At 36.4% G+C, this 20,210-nt stretch overlaps 1 protein-coding gene across 3 annotated transcripts in view; it reads right to left on the bottom strand.

Annotated features, from left to right (window-relative positions):
- Positions 1-263: 263 nt before the first annotated feature.
- WDR41 (WD repeat domain 41) overlaps positions 264-20,210 on the bottom strand; it is a 71,815-nt gene continuing 51,868 nt past the window's right edge. For all 3 annotated transcript variants that reach the window (XM_031966232.1, XM_031966235.1, XM_031966227.1), the window contains 6 exons: positions 19,403-19,513; positions 15,349-15,533; positions 11,010-11,131; positions 10,133-10,221; positions 8,767-8,900; positions 264-884 (listed from right to left, as the gene is read on the bottom strand). In XM_031966232.1, the coding sequence (XP_031822092.1) occupies positions 732-884; positions 8,767-8,900; positions 10,133-10,221; positions 11,010-11,131; positions 15,349-15,533; positions 19,403-19,513 (794 nt within the window). In that variant the 3' untranslated portion in view covers positions 264-731. The remainder of the gene's footprint in view (positions 885-8,766; positions 8,901-10,132; positions 10,222-11,009; positions 11,132-15,348; positions 15,534-19,402; positions 19,514-20,210) is intronic.

Genomic DNA, 20,210 nt, shown 5'->3' with positions numbered 1-20,210 from the left:
ATAATTTCCACCAGTCCAGGTTCCCAGGGCCAGAAAATGTCTGAGGCTGAGGCCAGTCTCCTTCCCATTATACCATACTATTTTTCAACTTTCCTAAATGATTTTTAAAAATACAAAAAAAAAAAAAAAGTGCTACTTATTCCCTTTTAATCTCCTTTTCTTGTAATGAAAGGAATTTTCAGCAGGGATAAATTTTCAGAAGACCTTAATTCGTTCTATTACTCTTTAAATTTAAACCTATGTGACTTTTGTGGATGGGTTTGTTTCCCTACAATTTTAAAAGAGGTAAGGTTTGCAAGATTCAGCTAAGGATTTCAGTTTCCTTAAATTCAGAAAAGCCTCTTTAGTCATCCTGAGTGTGATCGCTTTAGGAGTTTACCATATGGGAAAGTTCTCAGGGGAAATGGTTTCTGCCACAGGGGTACACTTAGTCTCCCTCAAATACATATATAATCTTTATATACATATTCACACTCATATATTCTCTCTCTCTGTCTCTTCCCCCCTTCCTCATCCACCACATTCACTCTTTACAGGTTCAGAAAATATAGATTCAACAAGAAAAGCAGAACCTTATACACCAGTTGGGGAAAAAAAAAAAACAACAACACAACACATTTTAAATTTTGTAAAAGATGAATATATTACAATTTTCCAGATATCTCTTAAAATCTTCCTAGCCTATATTTGATATTCAGGGTTCATGCACATGAATGCCTTATTCAGCAAGACTAGAAACCAAGATTCAAATCACCATCATCCTCTAATTTCTGAAATAATCTTAAACTGCGTAATCCTGACTCTCGTTCTCCATTTTTCCACAAAATAATGAGGTGATCAGCAGAGCATGTTACTAGTCCATGGTCTTCAAAGTATAAGAACATCTGTAATGAAAATGAAAAATCATAAATTATAGTACATAATATGAGGTAAGGAACATTCCATCCAAAATTTATTTATTAAATCTCTACTATGTTCCAAGTGCTGGGGGAAAAACAAAATTTAGATAATCCATGGTGCCTGCCTTCATGGAACTTTCAGCAAACAGAAGTTAAAAGTAGATACTACTCTGCTTATCACAAATATTTTTAAAAAGAATATATTTCCATCAAAGGCCACCCACCATTTTGGATATGAAAACAGAAATCAGTTTCATTTTTAACCATTATTTTCATCTTACATGTGGATAAATGCACATTCCTCTCTGTCACCTAGAATTCTACTCACCAAATTTCCCTATTAATTGAAACTCTGACATCTACATTTCAGTAATACTTAATGTTCACAACTTTGAGCTTTAGCTATTCCAAGATTTTGAAAGTTTTTTTTGATTTAAAAGAAAGATTACATTGTGTTCTCTAAGATTTTAATGTTTGATCATATTCTAATGCTTCACAAACTGTTTAAAGAAATATATTGCCAAACAGAGGTCTGATTAGATTTGCTTTAATGACAAGAAAAGGATCACTTGTGATTAATCCATTGTTTTTGTACAAATGGCTGCTGTTAAACTGCTTGAAAAAGTTTGTTCTCTTAAATGAATAAAAGCTACCTCTACAAGTCTGTTGATATTCTTTGATTAAGAAACACTCATTCCAGTGGATCAGTGACTGCATTATTTTGCATGTTTCCTCCAAAAGTGCAGACTGAAAACCATTCCAACTTTCTTTCTTATGGGACCCTTATTCAGAGATTCCAGTAAGTTCATCATACAGCAATATGCCAAAGACTTTTCTTACTTTTTCCTTACAGGAAATAACTATGTCCATACTAGGGAGATACAGGAGAAAGAGGAAAGGCAATCTTAAAGGGAAGGTACTGGGAGAATGGAGAGAAGTGAAGGAGACTAGAAAGGCTCCTTACAAAAGGAGGAAGAGAAACAGAATCTTGCTTTTTACCTGAGAGGCACCTGGGGTTAAGTGACTTGCCCAGGATCAAACAGCCAGAAAGTGTTAAGTGTCTGAGGCCAAATTTGAACTCAGGCCCTCCTGACTCCAAGGCTGGTACCAACCAGTAGGGGGTTGTTATCTTCCAACCTTCTTTTTTCTATTATATGTTTACCAGGAATATCTTTTATTTCTCTTCTTTGAAATACCTCATTTGTTAAATTTCACTCTTGTTCACAAAAGCCCTCTATCTCTGGGTGCCTTCTGGGTGATTTTCATTTTCAGTTCTTTGGAAATTGCTATATTCCATATTTTCTAGCCATCCTTAAAAGAAGCCCTTGCCTACATAACCACAAATTCCAAATTCAAGAAGCTTATTATAAATGAAATAATTTAGATGTGACCATTTTGAGCTCTTTGGGGGGAAAGTAATCCTGGGCAAGTAATCATAGCTTTGATTCATATAGCACTCTTTATATGCGTTATCTTCTGGAGTGCTCTCTTCAGTCTCCTTCAGGTAAGTAATTATAGGTGTTTTTATTCCCATTTTAAAATGAGGAAAGGAAAACTGGAAAGGTTAATTGATTTGTCCAAAGTCATGCAATTCATGGAGGGTTGAGCCAACTGATTCCAGACCCAATGCATCTCTCACTGGGCTCCTGCTGCTCTGGGCACCATGACTGTCCTGTAATCAGCCAGCAGCAAAGCATTTATTAGGTGTTTTCTATGTGCCAAGTACTATGCTGAGTAGTCAAAGAATTCAGATTTTAATGAGGGAGACAACTTGTAAATAAATAACTATGTCCATACTAGGGAGATACAGGAGAAAGAGGAAAGGCAATCTTAAAAGGAAGGTACTGGGAGAATGGAGAGAAGTGAAGGAGACTAGAAAGGCTCCTTACAAAAGGAGGAAGAGAAACAGAATCTTGCTTTTTACCCTGAGAGGCACCTGGGGTTAAGTGACTTGCCCAGGGTCAAACAGCCAGAAAGTGTTAAGTGTCTGAGGCCAAATTTGAACTCAGGCCCTCCTGACTCCAAGGCTGGTGCTCTATCCACTGAACCACCCAGCTGCCCCATAGTACAAACTCTTAAAGGAAGCTAGGGGCTAGAGGGTGTTCCCCTAGACTCCCTCATTCCAGGCAAGGGGAAAAATCAGTGCCAAAACCCAGAGATGGAAGGATTGTGTATAAGGAACAGCAAGGTGATTAAAGAGTGAGGAGAGGAGGGGACAGTCTAAATTGACTGGAGAAGGGGCTGGGTAGTAAAGGTCTTTAAATGTCAAACACAGGATCCTGGAAGTGACCAGGAAAAGGAGGTGATATGACTAGACCTGGGCTTTAAGAAAATCACTTTGGCAGCAGAGTGGAGCATGGACTGGAGAAGAAGAAGCTTGAGCCAAGGACACTAGTTAGAGAATTACGGCAATAGCCATGGTCATGGTCATCTGACTACTATATGCTAGTTAACTGTGACTAGTATTTATTCATCACTGCTATGTACTAAATCCAGGAGAGAAGTGATAATAAAAGGTTTTTTTAAAAGTTCAAAGAAAATATGGGAACACTATGGGAACACTGGACAACAATCAACTTGTAAATATGACTTAGCAGCACAAATTCCCCAAGCAGAAATATACTAGACAAGACTAGTCGCTAAGATCATCATAGTATCTATGTGTACTTACACACACACACACACACACATATTATTCTCAGACAGCCTTGAATTTTTAAAAGTAGTCCTTATCTGTTTTTGCCTTCTGGTGCCATTCCACAGTGTCCATAATGACAGCAAAGCTCCCAGATGAGGACTCCTTCATCTTGGGAGAAAAGGGCCATTGATTTCCAACCCATTTGGGGAGCTCTTAGAAGACAGTTATCTGAGCTAATCCCTACTGATTCTGGCCTAGAGAGTCTCCAAAACAACCCCTATAGGTCTTGTAGTCCTTTTTTTTAATAGTATAAAAGAGTACTCTAAATCTCAGGGTTAATTTAGAACTGCTTCATCCCTAAATGGTAATCCAGAGCATTTCAATCTATTTTGTCCTGCACTGTCCTAAGTTAAAACAGTTCTTTGTCCTCAGTTGCTCTCACATCCCCAGAGCTACCTTTAGTATTTATTTCTACCAAAAAGCAGCACAAGATAATTAATTTCTTCGATAAGAAATAAAATGATCAAATGACAACTAGTACCATAAAGGTTGAAGGACCAAAGGAAAGAGAGATCAAAGGAGTCATTAATCAACACATCTTGGATTTTTAATTTCTTAATTATCCACATCTTCTTCTTTTAGTAGTTCTATTCATAATCTATGGCTTAGGTCAAAGATACTAGATATAAATTCCTTTTCTCTCTGTTGATTTCTAGAATCCTACTCATCAATTTTGTTCAACCAATTTGACCATTCTAGCAATAATACTGCCCTAAGAATTCCTCAAAAAAGTTCAACTTTCAAAGTCTTTATGTCTGTGCAGATATAATCAATCAAATAAACCTACTGTAATCTAGGTGAGTCTATATTACTTAACACATTAGTGAATGCAAAATATAAGATATCAGTAACATGGAATGCTAAATTCTCTGGCACAAAATTCTGGAGGGTATCAGGAAGGACAGATATATGAAAGATACAATGATTAAGTAAATCCTCCTGGAGGAACAACTTGGATCTTTCATGTGGCTGAAGGTGGATGCAGTGGAAAGACTTCTCCCAAAAAAGACCATAAAATGAGTAAAAACAACAATGTGTCATATTAAAGGGTGGGAGAAGAAACTAATGGCAAGTAAGTAGGAGATTATTACAATATTCCATATATGAGCTGATTAGGGCCTGATAAATCCAGTGGAAAAGGAGAAAAAACAAGTATATTTAGTAGGAATAAGAGTATTACTAGTGATTAAATATAGTCAATACAGTAAAAAGGATGAATGAAAGATGACTTTTAAGTTTGTTTTAGAAATGGGATAATGGAATTAACTGGAACAAAGAAAGTTGGTGGCTAAACTGAATTTGAGGAAAAGTTTAGCTTAAGATATGCTGTGAAGTGACAGAACCCTGACCTGGAAGAACTTTCACCTTTGGGCTCCTCAGTCTAAATGGGTGACTGCCTCTCTTGAACCACTCATTCAAGTAAACAAAGCTTCATTTCCTTTCCTTCCTTTGGGTCATCTCCCTTTCTACTCTCAAATTCTGGAACCATGAACCAGGGAGTTCCATATTTCCAAGACAGGGAGTATCAATTTACAATTCTAATTGTAGGGAGTTTGTAGGAATTGTAGAAATCTAATCAATTCTCTCTTAAGGAACCATTCATTCTCCAGGAAAAAAGTGCCCCACCTAAGCCACCAATCCCCTCCATGTGTGTTATCTCCCTGACAGAAATGTAAGCTCCTGGAATCCAGGTTTGTCTTTGCTTTTGTATTTGTATCCTTGCAGGGGTCCTCAAACTACGGCCCGCAGGCCAGATGAGGCAGCTGAGGACGATTTTCCCCCTCACCCAGTATTAAGGTCCTCCTGACTCCGGGGACAACTGCCTAACCCTATCTCATGACTGGATTAGACTAGATGACCTCTAAATGCTCTTAGCTCTTCCATTCTAGGTTCTATATTACTCCACATATGCACCCCACCTCTTCACAAGGGAGTAATCCCATTCACAATCACCTTCTCTCTCTTCTAAAGTCATGGTATACTTTGGGTCCATGCCTTCATTCCACACTCAGCACATATATCTTACATCTTTGTGTGTGTGTGTGTGTGTTTTAATGTAATGTACTATTTCTTCACTTGGATTGTGAGATCCTTAGTGTAAAGGTTGAGTTTTATGCCTCTTGGTGTCCCTAGCATACAGTGGGGTGTCTTACACATAAAAGATGTTCCATCAAGCATCTGCTGATAATGATAGATTAACTAGCATCATGAAAGTTTATACACTTTCAGGATGGCAATCATTCCTTGCCATCTCTGACCAAGGGGGAAAATTATCAAATCCAATAATTAATGCTGTGCTAAAACACTTTTTGTCAAATATTCACGACTGTGTTTGAACTAAGATATTCTGATACTAATCCAATGAATAATACCATTCAATCTATCAGTGTATATGTCTTGGCCAGGCATTTCATATGGATAACAAGCCAGATAAGAACTGAAGGAGGAAAAAAAAGGAGGCTGAAATGCATTTAGGAACTGTCCACAACACATTCAAAGATCCCAAGCTGCTGTCTGAAACAAAAATCCAACTTTTAACACCAATGTTCTTCCAGAAATGCTATACGGTTGTGAATCATGAAAGAAGCAAAAATGAGAATGTCCTAAAATAGTCAGTTTGCTAATAGGCATTTTGTAAGTACCTACTATGTGCCAGGCACTGTGCTAAGTGCTAGGGCTGCAAAGAATGGCAAAAGAGCCCTCAAGGAGTTCACAATCTATTGGGGGAGACATGTAAACTATGCACAACCAGGATTCAGAGTAAATAGAAAATAATCCATAGAAAGAAGGCACTCAGGCTGAGAAGGGCTTCTTGTAGAAGACAGGATTTAGCTAGGATGTGAAGGAAGCCAGGAAACCAGTAGGCAAAGATAAGGAAGGAAGAGCATTCTAGTTATGGGGAACAAACAGGGAAAAGGCCCAGAATTGGGAGATGGGCTGAGGAACAGGCAGGAGGCCAGTATCTAGATCTAAGACTATGCGGTGGAATATAAAGACTAGGATGACTGGAAAGGTGTATAGATTGGGGGAGGGGGGTAGCTAGGGGAAGGGCGGTAACTGGAGGAAGAAGAACAAAGTTATGAAGGTTCTGAATACCACATGAGGATTCTGTAGTTTATCCTGCAGCTAACAAGGAACCTCTAAAGTTTACTGAGTGGGGAGTGACATTAAATCTGTGCTTCAGAAAAATTACTTTAGCAGCTGACTGAAAAAGGGACCAGAGGGGACTTAGGACAGGCAACCTTACTTGCAGCTAAGGCAGCAGTCCAGGACAGGGGGCTGAGGGCCTGTGCCAAAAAGGGGTCATTATCAGGACAAAGGTGAAACCAACAGACCTTGGCAATAGAATAGTGAATAAGAATGGTGAGAGATCATGAAGAGTTGAAGATGATCCACAGGTGGCTAACCAGCATAACTAGAAAGATGTCAATAACAGGAAAGTTTGGAAGGAGAGAGGTTCTGGGAGTGAAATAATGCATTCATATTTGGATATGCTGAGTTTAAAATGTCTGTAAAATATCCAATTCAAAATGTCTAAGCAAATGAACATGAAAGAGAAACAATTCTTGTTCTTAAGATTTCATTCATATGGAAATTACATGTTAAAAGACCCAGAGAAAGGCCTGTAGCACACTGGGTTGATCCTTTTTGGAAGACAATTTGTAGAGGAGAAGGACATGGTACACAGGGACAAAGATCACAGAGAATTAGAAGGCATGGTTAGGGTCTAAGCAGTACCACTGAAGTGAGTACACATTTCAGTGAGATCACAAATACATTTAAGTATTGAAATAGCAATCCATTTTATATTTGAATTTCCTAAGGTGAGAATTTTGTAGATGTTTTCTCTCTCTGCCAATATTTTCATGAATGTAAATCATCACAACCAAGATGAAATTTACCACTTAAGCTTAGAAGGTGTACGGAGTGGGAAAAGCTATGGATTTGGGGTCTGAAGACATGCTTGAAGCGCAGCTCTGCTGCTTGCAGCACAGTGCGCTTGTAAATCTCAGGGGCTGTTTCCTCATTTGTAAAATGAAGGGATCAGATTAACATATCTAAGATCTCTTTTAGCACTAAAACTCTATGATCATTCTCAAAAGAGCTATGAAACACAGCTCCTTCTGGAAAAACTTGTGGTTCTTTTAGTCCAGGTTAAGGCTTTAATTCTAAGACACAAACCCTCAAACTTATCTATGATCCTATCTTTCATATTCATTCTAGGAGCTCCAAAGTGACTGCAAAGTACAAAACATCAGAAGTTCTTCTTCTTCTTCTTCTTTTTTTTTTTTTTTTTTTTTTTTTTTTTGGGTGAGGCAATTGGGATTAAGTCAGAATCACATAGCTAAGAAGTATTAAGTATCTGAGGACAGATTTGAACTCAGGTTCTCCTGACTTCAGGGCTGGTGCTCTATTCACTGTATCATGTAGCTGTTCCAAAACATCCGAAATCTTAAAGTTTATTTGTTCTAAATGCTAGTCTTGTGGACTTAGGTGCCCTGGATTTAGGGTTCTAGATCCCTTTCCCAACTCCACACAAACTTGTTAAGTTCTATCTTATTATCTGGTAAAAACAATACTAGCCTTCATTCAGTTAATGGGTCAGCCAAAAGCATTTATTATGCACCTCTCATGTACCATGTATTATGTGAAGCACTAAGGAAAAAAGGCTAACATGAGAAGACATCCCATTTAGAGATAGTGAATTCCTAAAACCTGCCTTTTAAACTGGATAACTTGAAAGCCAATACTAACTGTGCATATACTGTTGTTTTACTAGTTCAGATGTTGTTCAAAGTCTTCAGATGAGTAATTAAAGACTGAGGAAAATGAACCATGATTCTTTATTGGATAGCATTGGACAATATAAAAAATGGAGATTAGAGAAAAGGGTAAAGTGTATATCAGGTCATAAATCAAAGATTCAGAGCAAGAAGTGACTTAGGTCATTTAATCCAACTTCTCCATTTAATACATGGGAAAACTGAGGTCTACATTAAGTATGGGCTTAACCCCCACCTCCACCCTAGGAAACTGAGGCCTGGCTCATACATGAGCAGCAAGTCTGGCCCAGCAACCCAAGACTTGGATTCCCAAGGCAGCCCCTTCCTGCAATATCACTGGGCCTCCCTATTTCTCCTTCCCTTTCTTGCCAACAACTCAACGCACCTCTATAGAAGATGAGTGTCCAATCAAATCTCCAATAAGCTCCAAGGAACACACTGTACCATTTTCTTGTGGTTTTTTAATGGTTTGGTTTGCTGGTTTGTTCACCCTTCCAAATCCCCACATGTTGAAAAATCCTAGAAAGACACAAAATCATTACAACCTGCCAGCAGAATCTTGGTCTGTGACTAGCAATACGTACATATGGAATGTGAGATGGGCAAAAGAGAATAATGCTCATTATTTCTAAACCTGTCAGCTTTGTCCCGTTTGCTGCCCCAGCATGCCCCCTGGTGGCAGTGGAATAGAGGAAGAAAAGAAATAAAAGGCTTGGAGGAAGCCACATGGCAGCTGACCCATTAGAGAGAAGATTAAAAAAAAAAAAAAAAAGAAAAGAAAGAAAGAAAGAAGATAGACCAAGGGTTTATGTCAGAGATAGGAAGAGCCTCCAAGCATACTGAACCCAACCCAAACTTTGATGCAACATTTAAGAAATCTATGATTAGAGACAAAATTGGTACCTAAATATCAGATATGTATAAGTACAGGCCCAATGTAAGCCTCTCCAATAAACATCCTTGAAAAGAAAAAAAATATATAGGAAAAAAAACTAACTTGAATACAGGGCAGATTCAGATTGCATATAGAGTAAACTGAGGAACAGAAGAGGCTGTATTTGGATCTGTAGAGTAGGCCAAATAGCCAAAAAACCAAAACAGCACAGAGAGACCAGCTTTTGATTCCTTGGCCAGAAGTATCTTTCAAACTATCAACTAAAGTGTTCAAATCCTCCCAGGTTTTTGTTTTCATATTGAAAATATTTTTTTAAAAAATTTTTAAAAAGAAAGAAAATATGAGGGCCTGCTGAGCCTATTGGCCAGTACCATTTGGACTTTTGTTAAATACTATTTAAAAAGATACTAAAATAAATAATAATTAATAGCCATTAGTTTCACAAATATGGGAGGACTGTTAGGAATATATTAGATTTGGTCTCCAAATACAAATTCTATGTATTAGAATTACAAATACTAAAATGAATAATCATTTTTGGTCTTGGCTTTCAGGATGTAACAATATTCTCTCACAACACAGGGCAGTTCTGGTTGACTTGCAATAGGATAAAAACAATGAAGCAGTTACCATATAAAGACATATTAAAAAGGAAATAAAAGGACTTTGCAACTACTATTTTTGTAAGTGTCAGCTTTGACTACAACCAATACATTTTTTCTTTTAAAATAAATTTTGGGTACAGTTTACTTTTACTTATTTTAACCTCATATGGTTACTGATGAACTCTTTCATTCTTGTGTTTCATTTTTTAAGAAGGAATGGTAAGAAACTTCCTCTTTGGGGAAGCACAGACCTGTTGGCACAGGTTCAGCTGTCAGCTGCTGTTTTTCCCGTAACTCCCAAATGCGAACACTGCCATCTTCTGAACAAGAGATTAACTGCCTGTTGGAACAAAGAGACCATAATATAGACGGAGCACCATTGGGGCAATTCAATGCAGGGCATAGAGTATTTATAAAGAAAGAGTCAGGAAGGTCTCTGGGAATGCTCTTATTCTCTTCTGAGGATATACTTTAAAAATATCACTTAACTCATCTTTCCAATGAGAAATAATGATTATGCTAACATTTTAAATATTACATTATCTCTGTAGAGGGAGCAAGCCAATTGCACTTCATCTAAATCTGTAATCTTTGCTTTTAAAATTTCAGGAAAATAGTCTCCTTAGTTGTACCTTTTATACGCAGCCTTCCTTTCCTTTATCTCCTTTCTCCCTCATACCTATTTTCTCCCCAAACCCCACTTATACAGAAAATAACAGCACTTCTACAAACTAGAAAGTCAGAAAAGCCTTGGAGTAAAAAAATCCTCTCAGGTAACCTAAAATCTACAAATTTGTTGCAGTGCAAAAGTGGAAACAAAAGCATGGCTTTATTATGAACGAGATTCATGACAAATACATTTTGGTTGTTTCTTCAAAAAAAATTTTTTTTTAAATACACAAGAGCTTAGTGACTTCTCACTCTCTGAAATTAGAAGATACAATGAGATTGTATAATCATTTTCAACTAAACTCTTGATATATTTATTTATATTATTCAAAAGATCCTGTAGGAGGGAATGATGTAGTAGTCTTCAGTGTCAAAAGAATACAATCTGTCAAGTCTGGAAACAGAAAAATTTGCTACCAGAAAAAACAGGAGCCACTGGGCATCTCTTGCATGACATACCTGTTTGGAAGTTTGGCGATGTGCAGGATAGTGGAGTCATGTGCAGTTTTCTGGAAGGCAATCACACGCTTCATTTGAAGGTTATACACATATAAGCCCCTTCCAACAGCAGCAAACAAATACTGGGCACAAAAAAAAAAAAAAAAAAAAAAAAAAGACATAAAACTAGTATTTGATAAAAGCATTGTCTCCCTTCCCTATACTTAGCCTTTCAACCCTTGTTATTGTAGACTTCAGAGAGCAGTGAAAAATGTCAGACTACTAAGGAAAGGTCAAAACATTTCCAAGAGGAGAATGGAGAAGCCAATATAAAGAAAGTTCTGGATGTCACACCAATCACGATCCTTACCAAGCTTATTATCAAAACATTATCGGTGGAGAGAACAGCAGGAACTAATGATTGATATACTTTAATATAAATCACAAGGAAAGACTACAATTCAAATCCCACATAGTATACCCATAAACATTTATTATTCTCCTACTATTAGATTCAAAATCAAAAATGAAATAGCCCCTGACCTCAATATATTCTCTGGGGAAGACTGTAAACACACAGGTATACATAAAGTAAATATATATACATATAAGTATATATAAAGTAAAACATAAGGTAATGTAGGTATGGGAAGGGACCCAGGACGACAACTTAGCATATAATCACAGTTGGCAGGAGGACCAGGATAATAATTCAGCACTTTACCTCAGGTGAGCTTGCTCATTTGTAAAATGTAACTGTCAGAGTTGCTAGATGATCTAGCTACTCACCATGCAAGGAAAGCTCTCCTTCTTCAACTTCACCTACTGACCTTTAAATTCCTTTAAGTTACAACTAAAACCTCATCTTTACTGGAAGCTTGTTCTAGTGCCTTCCCTATCTATGCTCATGATTCCTTTTTCCTGTAGATAGCCTGCTTGTATATATTTGTTTGCATGTTATACCCCTCATCAGACTTTAAGCTCCTTGAGGGCAAGGATTGTCTTGTGCCTCTTTTTGTAGCCCCAGAACTTAGCACAGTGTCTGGGAGGAACAAAGTAGGTTCTTAATAAATGTTTATTGAATGAAATGAGATAATGCATTTAAAATGTTTAGAAATCTTAAAATGCTACAGAAATAGCAGCTGTAATTATTATTATTGCTCTTGCTTTTTTCATATACTTGATACTATAACTATAAAGAAGAAGCTGCTTAACTTCTTGCCTAGATAAAGGGACTGCTAAAGTTTGCCCCTAGTAGCTTATGAAATTAATGGAATCTACAAATAATTAAGGACTTTAAGTTGCAATTTTACAATACTATCCAAAGTTCCTGTTGGAAGTGTTGTTCTTACACTGGCATTTTTCCAAATAAGAATATATTGTGACTTTCTTACAGTTTTCTCACAGAGATCTCATCTAATATTTAATATCTCTACAAAGTAGGAAAAACATGCATTATTATGCCTATTTGTTTCAGATAAAGAAACTAAATTTGAGAGAATTCCAAGTCAAGCACCTAAATGCAAAACTAAAACTCAGGTAAGAAATTCTAAGCCTGGCACTCCTCCCTAATGTCTATTTGCCTTTTCTTTAGAAATTTGTCTTAACTTTCCTATGCTTTTTAAAACATTTGTCTTGACTTCTGGGCAAGATGGCTGCCTGAATGGAAAACAAGTTGCCCATCTCTCACATACCTAGTCCAACAAAAGCCTGCAGTTTGCACTGGACTGGATAATGATCAAGAAATATAACAGCTATAATAAGTCACTTCTTCTGCTTCAGAACTTCACACAAAAGGTCAGCAAAAGGGCCCATGGGCAATAGGAAAGGGGGCTCTTTTAGCAAAGCTAGTTTCCCAGCATGACCTGTGACTAGACAAATGTAGCTTACAAGACTCTGTCTAGAGGTCAGTAAGAGTGGAGAAATCCTAGAGTGGGGACCTCCCATAGTTCCAAAAGACCTATTTTGAATTATGTTACCACCTTCTGACAGAGTTAATGGACACAAAGTGCAAGGACAAAATTAAGGTGCCACTGTGTGGATGTTTTGGTTGACTATGATTATTTGTTCCAAGGGATCAATCTCCTTTTTCTTTCTTTCCTCCAGTTTGTAATGGAGGAGAGGAGGAGATTGGGAAGAGAATAGCAATAATGATACCAAAATGAAGGACATTGTTACACTTTTTAACAGAAGAGAACTGAAGGAAGTTCAAAAGACAGCAAGAAGAACAATTTTGAAAGTAATATAGAATTTATTTTAAACTTTTATTATTAAAGCAAAAGTATATCATCATTACAACAAACTTTAAAGATATAGACTTGTTTATTTGTTGGCTCGTTTTTAGCAAATTTTAGCAGATTAAAAAAAAATTTTTTAACAGATTTAAAAAAAAAATTTTTCCCTTTGGCTCTAAATCATAGGATTTAGGTATAAGGCATATTTTTGAGATGTAGTTAATCTTGTTTGTACATTTTCAGCAGTAAAAAATATTCACAAATAAGAATAAAAATATTTTCAGTACACAGACATCATCTCGCCCAGTTTCCCTGTTTCGCTGGTAAAATCATGAATGCCAAGAAAAGTTAAAGTGACTGGCTTAAGAAATTAAAAATAATTTATGTAAATGATAAATGCTTACTCTGGTCATTATATTCTTACATATTAAAGTAGTAGTCTTTTGTAAGAATTTACAAAACAAATTTTAATCTTATTAAATTTAACTTTTGTAAACTAAAAAATGGAGATCCATTGTTTCATATAGGATACTTTTTTGTGTTCACTGTGCAACTGGAACTGAAATGCCACGATAAAAAAAATTAAGTATTCATCTTTCTTAATAGTAAATTGACCAAAGAATGTCCCCCAAGAAGGTACCTTTACAGAACCCATCCTTAGAGCTTGCCCCACACTTGTCTGCTGAGTTCATCTTATTTTAGGGAATCTTGAGTCCATACCCAACCCCCAAACTAACTAGGTCACAGCATATCATATTCACCAAAGTTTTCTGCACAAAGTACCTCAACATCTACCCATTCCCCTCATTCCCAAAGCCAAAGCCAGGGATCCCTCAATATGTATATCCGAGCATTCATACATATAAGGAAATAAAGCCAAACTGACTTGATATGATTATTAGTAAAGTGAAAATGGTTAAAGTGATTGGCAAAAATGTGGTTGGCAAAACTTCCAGATGTTTCATGAATACCCTGATAGTCTACAAACTTGGTTCATGGGTTTCCTTAAGTTACCTGTTCAAGATGGCATAGAAAATCATTAATGCCTTCAGAGTCTGCAAGCTTGCATTTAGCCTCCTATCTACACTCTTCATTATGTAAAAATTTCCCTCCCCACCCCCCCAAAAAAAAAGATGACAGAAAAATATCTCTAGAAGTTAAGGCAAATAAAGTACTTAGAAAATTTCTCCTGTATTAACTTAAAATAAACTTGTAAACTAAAAGACATTATATAACTCAAAACAAAGTATGTGTTTAGAAAAGTGAGGAAAAAATTTAAAAAGATAAAAACAGAAATCCTATTCATTATCTCTTTGTAATATGGTCTCTCAAGAGTCAAGTCTCTTTAAAATAATTTTTATTATCCTTGGAGCTAGAAGATGCAACATTTAGACCCCAATCAGGATTTAATGACTTGCCAGAGCTCAGTTCTGACTTGCCTTAAGACCATGTGGAACATTCAATTGCAAGGCCAAAAGATATAGTTCCCTTCACTTCAGACACTCAACCTTAGAGATGAGTTAGTGGAAGGAGAAATGTTACTCATGTTTCCAATTTCATTTTGTCTTACTGGGAAATACATTACTATACGTGCAAATGCTGGCTAGAATATTCTTTGAGTGAATGCTGAGTGAAACCTCAAATTTTAATGAAATAATATAATAGAACCAAAATTGTAAATAATATTTTAAAATTAAAATCAGAGCCATTAATCAATTTTCTTGCCAGGGAATAAGAAATCAAACATAAATAAACTATTATAATAGATATTTAAAGCTAACTTCACATCAAAGCTATTATGTTCCAAAAGAATGAGAAAATTCTGAGACACAAGTTGATATTCAACTAGGGAATTTTTTAATAATGCCTAACTTAAAGATTAAAATGGAAATGTAAACCCAAGATCCTTGTAACATAAGAAGCAGGTTTATATTTAATGAAAAAGGCATTATACTAAGAAGCCCAAGGCCTAAGTTCTATTCTGCCCTGGCTAGGTGATGCTGAGTCACAGAATTTCCTGGGCTTTAGGTTCTTTATTTATAAAATGAAGATAAAAATACCTAAAATAGGATATTGGATCAGATGAATTCAATTTATGATCTATGGCCTACTTTGCAGGTTTTTACCTCCTCATCACATGTGAAATGATGAATGGAAATTTCATTTGATTTGTGACAGAGCTTAATTTCTTGCTGTGTATCCAGCTGTAGTGAAGGGTCCCAGAAGCTGCGTTCATAGGCCTGCATTGTCCAATCCAAGGCATCCCAGACAATTAGCTCCCCAATATGGGAGCCTGTGACGAAGCTCAAATCTAAACAGAATTTAGACAAGTCTCATTAGCTACCACCAATGAAGATAAGCTTCTTCTCAAAGTATGTGAATCATCTAAAACACTTTCTGATTAAACACAGAAAATTGGTTATCCAATATGATAAAATATTATCTTATGGGAAATTCATTGTTTACCTGATAAGTCTAAAATGTTTATTCATTAAGCACTACCTCTTCTTTGATCTTCAACCTCTCTCAGCCCAAGTTCCCCCTATTCTCGAAAAGAACTTTTGCTGGATCTTACAGCATTCTCTGGCTATCATCCTATATCTCTCTGCTTTTTCTTAGCCAAACTCCTGAGCCACAAATCCAGAGTATGTTCATAGCACCCATTGATTCTTACTAACAATATGGCTTTGGTTAAATCATTTAAATTTTCTTGGCTTGAACTTTCTCATCTGCAAAATGAGAGGGTTGGGATATATGATCTCTGAAATCCTTTTCTAGATCTCAACGCTTGATCTTATGAATTATTAGGTGTTTTACAAAAGCATGGCATTATTGTTACCATCATCATTATTCCCTCTAACCCCTGTATTATGCCATATTAATAATAGAATCAACACAACCACATACTTAGCACTTTGTGAACACATAAAGTACTATGATTCATTAGTTAATCTATAAGCATTTATTAAATGTTTATCATGTAATAGGCTCTGTTCTAAGACTAGGAATATAAAATAAAAAACAAGAACAGAAGAACATGATCCCAGCGTCCAAAGAGTTCATACTGTATGGTAATTTGACAATTCTACTTAACAAAACAGAAATTTGCAATAATTATAAATGCTGTCTTCATCAATATGGAAGTTCCAGCAGTTTCACATATAAACTTTCTTTTGCTTCTGTCCAAAACACATCTTCATTCAGTAACAACAGCTTGGCTGTTTTTTTTGTTTGTTTGTTTGTTTGTTTTTTGCTATTTTTACAAGCCAAATGGAAGAATACAGAGAATTTGCCATGTGAAAAAAATGTTTATATCTCATCTGAACAAAGAGCAGAAGCTTCCAGTTTCAGTAGAGAGAAATTATGACTACGATAATTTCTACAGTCTCTACTTCCTGCCCTTTTTTTCCCTAACCCAATTCTTTTTTCACATTAAGAGATAGGTGAAGAGGGTTGGAGATACTGAGGGGGCACATCCTTTGAAAAACTTATTACCAGCTGTCAAAGTGGCCATTTTGGCTGAACCACAAAGTATGTGATGGGGAACAAAGTCTAATAAGCTGAGAAAATTGTGGGAATTGTATGAACCAAACAGACTATCTTATAAAACTGATACCACTTTGAGATCTAAGTTTCATTTTTCTATAAACTCCACCTGCTTGCTATTTGTGGGAATTGAGTGACATCCTTTTTTACATTAACAAAAATTTATCTGCTGGTTCTTCTAACCTTTAACTTGAAAATCCATCATCTTCCCTCCAATTGGAAATCAGATTGCCTAATCTTGTATCCTGGTTAATATCCTGTTAATTGTGTTCTTTTAACATAAAAATCTTTCTACCCCTGTCCTCGGGGTCCATTGCCAAGCTGAGAAAACTTGGTTCTGATTTGTTAAGTAAGTGGCATACACTGCCTAATAAATATATATGCTTGGAAGCTTGAACCTTTGTTTCCTCAATAATTTCAGATTTTAACTATCACAAAGCTTGAAAAGGAGGATGGAGCCACTGTATGACTCAGAACTACTACCAACAAGGGAAAAAAAAGGCAGAAATACTTCCCTTAACAAAGGGCTACCACTATTAGCTTTCAGCTTCCACACTGGGAAGATTCACAATGTACACTCACATTTTGACTTACAATGATCTATTTCAGTGCCCTACACATAGTAGATGCTTAATAAATGCCTGTTAAACTGAATATGAATTACATGGAATTATAGCATAATTCCATAAGGCAACTAATGCTTTTGCCTAACTTGTTTCTTCCTCAAATGCTTTAGGTCTTAGGAGGCACTTTGCCAAACCAAATCACTGACCAATATCGTGTCCCTTGGTATTAGGAAACCTTTTCAGAAAGAGCGATGAGGGCAATGCTAGGAACCGACTTCCACAAAACATAGATCTCAAGGTCACAGAGCCTGTAGTATAATACCTCACTGAAAAACAATTCCTAGCTTACCTTAGGCAAAGAGTTGAAGCCATCAGCAAATTGTTTTCAAATGTGAAAGTTAAGATTATTTGCTTATTCATGGTAATCTTTTCTAACCAGATAATCATGGTTGTCTAAGCTCACCTGGTCAGGTCCCTCCCTGTTTATAAATAGTATGATTATCTAAACATGAGACTACGAAATAAAAGGATGTAGAATTTTTTGCAATTCAGTTATGATTAAAAAAAAACACTTCTAGTTTCCTTTTCTTGCTTCTTAAATAATGTGGCAGAGAAACACATGAAGAATGCTTTCTTAATTATACTGCTACAGCCTTCCCTGCACATCACACATCCAAAGGAAAGCATGAGATCAAGCAGCCTACATCAGTAACATCTCATCAACTTGATTTAGGTAACAGAGCTGTTCAGCAATAGCAGGACTTCAGAGCCTTAAAAAAAGACAAGTTTGCATGACCAGTGTAATGAACCAGAACATTGTTGTGTTTCTGTCATTAGCCCAGGGGAGACTTAAGAGTCTCAGGCAACAGAGTCTCCAGAGAAACCTGCTAGCCATTGTTATCACCCAAGCAATAAACCAAAGGGGAGATTCTGAGGGCAAAAATAGCAGGAAGGGAAATTTCCAACAGTTGTCACTGATTAGATCCCCATAAGCAATCTGTCTCCTGACTAGGTGTGGGTTAGAAATTTTGTAAGGACTGGGGTCAAGTAACTCTGAGCTCAGTAAAACACTGTTGCCGATAGGAAAACGTGACTGAAAAGATAAATTATGACCACTAGTATTTCAATATCACACACCAAAACTACATGGTGTCCCAGGAATCAGTGCAAACTCAACTAAGACTTTTGAAACATGCTATACTTGAATTTGCAAAAAGATTTTTCAAGCTTATTTTTCTAATTATTGCAGGAATTGCATAAAAATTTGTATTTAAAAAGGTTCAAACCACTTTTTATTGCTACAATCCAGGCTATTTTGATGGCAACTGTTGTTTTACTTACTTCTATGTTGCATCATACACAAGTATACATCTAGGGCCTATGTCCCAGTCGCCTTTCAGACATGCACACAATATTCTTGGCTGGGGTCTATCCAGATAGTAGATGAGCTACATCCCAGACCTGGAGTTTGGCAGCTGATGTGAAAGAGAGCTCCCAGAGGATGATAAGAATGCTCAAGAAATCTGATATGTGTCTATGGCAGGTCTATATCTCCCAAGCCATAAAGAAACCTAGAGATGACCAATGCTTAATAGATCTTCATAGTGACCTGAAATTTAATGCCATATTGATGGTATTCTCCAGGGGACTACACCAGAAAACCATGGTCACTAACTTAAATAAGTTTAAACTCTCAGAACTAATTTTTTTAACTTTTATATCTGGCAATAAATCTGGATTACAAACTATAAAACAAGCGGGAAAGTATGGATGTGGAGTAACATCAGAGACAATAGTTCTTTTCTTCCTCCTCCCACTCAGTAGTCTCATCCACTCCACCATCCATATTTTAAGCCCTTTAGTAGTGTCTCAGAACACTGTCTAATATCACAAAGAGTCCTCATGCCTAAAAGAGTGTATAGATCTATTCTATGAGTCATTAAAAGCATTACCTTAATAATTAGAATTCTAGAACGTGAATGAATATAAAAAGGAATGTCATAACATATATGTATATGTATGTATATATCTATATCTATATTCTGTATGTTACATATGATGAACTTACCATTGATATTACCTAATGAGAGAATATTATCCTGGTGATCAAGGATGCGTTTAACTTCAATAACATCCCAGTCTACAGATCCTTCTGTAGAAGATACCAACCTAAAGATAACTTAAAAGAAAAAAGTGAAAAGGAATAATTTTGAAAGATGAATTAATAATTAAAAACATACACGTTAGACTTCTAATTTCATATATAGTGGGAATTCCCATAGGGGGATTCCTTGTGCCAATGCAAATCAGCACCTTCTCTGTTACTGAGAGTCCAAGATAACTTCTTGGAGCCCTTGGGAACACAGCAATGGCACCAAGGCCAGCTCTCTATCTCCTCCTCGACAAAATCTTGGTGGAAAAACTTCATCTGAAAAAATTAAAAGAAAAATTGGACCTGAAATAGAGTATTATATTGCTTCCAGAAATCCTAGAAATCTTCTGATAATGTTCCATCAGACTTATGACTGTAATTTTTAGGACAAACTACATATTGGGTCACCTAAATAAGTAGAACTTAATGCTCTTTGTATGTAATGGGTGCCTGTTAAGTGAATGACATAAAGCAACACAATTAAAATAGAAATGCACTAAGTGGAAAAAATCATTCTAGGGAGGAAAACCTTATCCTGAAAGAGGATAAGTACCTCAGCTGCTCCGGTAGACTGTATAACTACTACTGGCTGCAATCTCTGCAACAGAATGGAGGAAGTAGAGAAGGAAGAGGAGAAGGAAAAAGAATAGGAAATAGAGAAGATGAGGAAGAGAAAAAAAAACAAGGAGAAAGAAGAAGAGGAGGTGGAGGAGGAGGGAGTTGT

This window comes from Sarcophilus harrisii, chromosome 1, assembly GCF_902635505.1.
Source record: "Sarcophilus harrisii chromosome 1, mSarHar1.11, whole genome shotgun sequence".
In the NCBI taxonomy this organism is placed as follows: domain Eukaryota; kingdom Metazoa; phylum Chordata; class Mammalia; order Dasyuromorphia; family Dasyuridae; genus Sarcophilus; species Sarcophilus harrisii.
Note: the sequence above shows the minus strand (reverse complement) of the source record. Positions and strands in the feature narration are given on the sequence as shown.